Source organism: Rattus rattus, chromosome 9 (assembly GCF_011064425.1).
Source record: "Rattus rattus isolate New Zealand chromosome 9, Rrattus_CSIRO_v1, whole genome shotgun sequence".
In the NCBI taxonomy this organism is placed as follows: Eukaryota; Metazoa; Chordata; class Mammalia; order Rodentia; family Muridae; genus Rattus; species Rattus rattus.
Window position 1 is genome coordinate 44,564,465 of NC_046162.1, and position 4,238 is coordinate 44,568,702.

Below are 4,238 nucleotides of genomic sequence, written 5' to 3' on the forward strand. Positions count from 1 at the left end.
CCCAGATTTGTTCAGGGTCAACACTACTCCCAAAGGAAACATGAATTGGAAAAGGATTAAAAGAGCTAAGAGAATAAAATATTTCAAAATAGATATGGGAAAACCTTAGAAAGAAGTTGGGAGGTGAAGACTTTTCATTCATATTGAGTGTAATAAATACATTACTTAAATGATTTTAAATGATTTTAACTAAAACATCAATAAACATGGAAGGCAGAGTAAAATGATAATAATTTACAGTAACTTAAAAGGAACAGAGATCATACTAGACAGTACCTCACCCTCTGTGTATTTCCAGGGTTCTTTATGCAAAGTAAAGAGGAAGTAGTAGACAGATATCAAAGACAATCTTTCTTACTTTTACTACTCCACCAAAACTCATCTCTTTTATGTATTTTGCAGTCATTTAGTATACTCGTCCTTGCAGGTTTATGGTAAGGGACAAAATCTAATATAAAATGCTAATATCAATACATTTATTGCAAAATAATTAGGTTAAATTCCAAGTGCTGCCATTACAGAGTGATTTTCATACTACCGATAACTCTTATTAGGGCCCTCTTCATATCTCTGTTCCTTAAGCTGTAGATGAAGGGATTCAGCATGGGGGTCACCACAGTGTACATCATGGCCATGGCAGTCTCTTTTACAGTGGAATTATTACCTGATGGACATAAGTAGAGACCAATAATTGTCCCATAGAACAGTGATACTACAGACAGATGGGAACCACAGGTAGAGAAGACCTTGCAGATGCCTTGGGTATATGGAACCTTAAGAATAGAGGATATGATCCTTGCATAGGACATAACAATGAGGAAGAATGGAATAATAATGAGGAGTGTACTCATGATAAATATCATCAACTCATTAATATAAGTGTCTGAGCAGGCCAGCTTTAGGAGAACAAATAGGTCACAGAAGAAGTTGAGGACCACATTGTTCTCACAAAAAGACAATCTTGCTGCAAGCAGTGTGTGCATCATGGCATGGGATGTCGTCAGCATCCACAATAACAGCACTAAACAAGTACAGAGCTTGGGGCTCATGATGCTGGTGTAATGCAGAGGGAAGCAGATGGCCACATAGCGGTCATAGGCCATGGCCACAAGAAGGAAACTCTCCATATCTCCAAAAACCATAAAGAAGTATGTTTGTGCCAGGCAGCCTCCATAGGGAATGGATGGGTCCTGGCTCTTCATGTTCTGCAGCAGCTTGGGCATTGTGACAGAGGAAAAACATAGATCAGAGAAAGACAAGTTGCTGAGAAACAAATACATAGGTGTGTGGAGCTGGGAGTCCAGTTGAACAAGTACAATGATTAGCAGGTTTCCCAAGACGGTGGTGAGGTACATGACCAGGAACAAGGCATAGAACAGGTGCTGATGTTCTTCAGGGATGGGCAGTCCCAGGAGAAGGAATTGGGTGATGACAGTTTGGTTGTTCATTATTTTTATTCTTCTCCGGTATCCAGATGAGAAAATATTAGTATCTCTTAAATTTTAAAATAAATATATAAGACATATATTCTAAAAAAAAAAAACAACAAAAAGTCATTATAGTGATTATAATCTGAAAAATCCTAATGTCTGTAAACAATAAAAATGATTAATGATTTTTCTCAACTTATCTTCAATAGCTTTCACTCATTGCTTTATAGAAAGTTCTATGCTATTTCTTCTAAGATGCTAATGCTTTTCTCTCCCACTTCCTGCTCATACTGGGTAACTAGTTTGTTCATTTGTAATTCGTTGGATGTTATTTTGTATGTAGAAGTTATGAAACAACTTGTATTAACTTTATTCTTAGTTTTATCTAAATTTCAATAAAATAATACATGCTCCAGTGAGTTACATTACTATGTCTTTTTAAATATTTTTTTTTAATTTTACTTTTCTTGAATATTTTATGTATTTATAGTTCTTTTGTTTTCCCTCCCCCCATTGATGCTTGGCAATGCCATTCTCTGCTACATTTGTTGCTGGAGTCATAGGTCCCTCCGTGTGTACTCATTGCTTGGTGGTTTAGTCCCTGGGAACCCTGGTGGGGTCTAGTTAGTTGATATTGTTGTTCTTCCTGTGTGGTTGCAAACCCTTTCAGCTCCTTAAGTCTTGTATCTAACTTCTTCACTGGGGTCCCCTTGTTCAGTCCAATGGTTAGCTGCAACCATCCTCATCTGTATCAGTAAGGCTCTGGCAGAACTTCTCAGGAGACACCCATATCTCTCTCCTGTCAGCAAGCACTTTTTGGAATCAGCAAAAGTGACTGAGTTTTGTAACTGCATATAGGATGGATCCCAAGGTGGTCAGTCTCTGGATGACATTTTCTTCAGTCACTGCTCCACTCTTTGTCCTACATTTCCTCCTATGAGTATTTTGTTCTCCCTTCTAAGAAGGAATGAAGCATCCCCACTTTGGTCTTCCTTCTTCTTGAGCATCATGTGGTCTGTGAGTTGTATCATGGGTATACCAAGGTTTTTGCCTAATAACCATTTACCAGTGAGTAAATTTTGACTTGGTTACCTTGCTTGAGATATTTTCTAGTTCCAACCATTTGCCTAAGAATTTTATGAGGTCATTGTTTGTTTTTTTTTTCCTTTCTTGGATATTTTCTTTATCTACATTCCAAATATAATCCCTCTTTCTGGTTTCCCTTCCACAAACTCCCAATCCAATCCCCAACCCCCTGTTTCCATGAGGGTGCCCACCACACATCACCTACTCCCTCCCATCTTCCTTCCCCGATATTCCCCTATACTGGGTCACCAAGCATTCACAGGACCAAGAGCCTCTCCTCCCATTGATGCCCAACAAGGCCACCCTCTGCTACATATGTGGCTGGAGCCATGGGTAACTCCATGTCTATTCTTTAGTTGGTGGTTTAGTCCCTGGGAACTCTGGGGAGTCTGGTTGGTTGATATTGTTGTTCTTCCTATGGGGTTGCAAACCCCCTCATCTACCCTAGTTCTTCCTCTTCCTCCTCCACTGGGGGCTTACTGGATGACTGGGAGCATTCACATCTGTATTTGTCAGGCTCTGACAGAGCCCCTCAGTGGACAGACATACCAGACCTTTATCAACAAGCTTTTCTTGGCATCAGCAATAGAGTCTGGGTATGGTATTTGCTGATGGATGAATCCCCAGTTTGGGCAGTCTCTGGATGGCCTTTCTTTTAGTCTCTGCTCCACTCTTAGTCTCTGCATTTCTTTAGACAGGAGAAATCCTGGGTCAATATTTTTGAGATGGGTGGATGGCCCCATCCCTCAATCAGGGGCCATGCCTAACCTATGGATTTGGTCTCCACAGATTCCCTCTCCCCTTTGTTTTGTATTCTAACTCATGTCATCCACATTGAGTACTGGGAGCCTCTTGCTTTCCTGGCATCTGAAACTTTCTAGTAGCTACCTCCAGTTCCTAATCCCACTGCTACATACCTACTTTCAATTCCGTGACCCTCTGTACTTCTCCCTGTTTCATTTCACACCTAATCCTGCTCCTTCTTTCCCTCTCCCTCTTCTATCCCTCCCAGTGTCCTCCCTCCACTCCACCAGATTGTTTTGCCCCTTCCCCTTCTATGTAGGCCTGAAGCATCCACACTTTGGTCTTCCTTATTCTTGAGCTTCATATGGTCTCTGAGTTGTATTGTAAGTATCCCGAACATTTTGCCTAAAATCCACTTATCAATGAGTACATACCGTGTGTGTGTGTGTGTGCATGCACGCAAAAGTGTGTGTGTGTGTGTGTGTGTGTGTGTGTGTGTGTGTGAGAGAGAGAGAGAGAGAGAGAGAGAGAGAGAGAGAGAGAGAGAGACTTGGTTGCCTCACTCAGGATGATATTTTCTAGTTCCCTCAATTTGCCTACAAATTTTATTAAGTCATTGCTTTTAATAGCTGAGCAGTACTCCATTGTGTAAATGTACAACATTTCTTGTTTCCATTCTGCTGTTGTGGGACATCTGGGTTGTTTCCTGCTTCTGGCTATTATAAATAAGGCTACTTTGATTTGCATTTCCCTGATGGATAAGGATTTCAAACATTTCTTTAGGTGCTCCTCAGCCATTCATTCTTCCTCAGTTGAGAACTTTTTGTTTAGCTCTGTACCCCATTTTTAATAGGATTATTTGATTCTCTAGAAACTACCTGCTTGAGTTCTTTGCATATATTATATATTAGCCCTCTATTGGATGTAGGACTAGTAAAGATCATTTCAAACTCAGACATGCATGTCCTGTAACATATA

General features: G+C 40.3%; 1 protein-coding gene across 1 annotated transcript; it reads right to left on the bottom strand.

The window, feature by feature from the left end:
• Positions 1-515: 515 nt before the first annotated feature.
• LOC116909034 (olfactory receptor 1496) lies at positions 516-1,448 on the bottom strand. Its single transcript, XM_032912514.1, has one exon. The coding sequence runs from the start codon at positions 1,446-1,448 to the stop codon at positions 516-518; it is 933 nt and encodes a 310-aa protein (XP_032768405.1).
• Positions 1,449-4,238: the final 2,790 nt, after the last annotated feature.

Excerpts from the sequence above, each read along its gene's own strand:
- LOC116909034 (XM_032912514.1), bottom strand. The coding sequence starts at position 1,448 with ATGAACAACCAAACTGTCATCACCCAATTCCTTCTCCTGGGACTGCCC.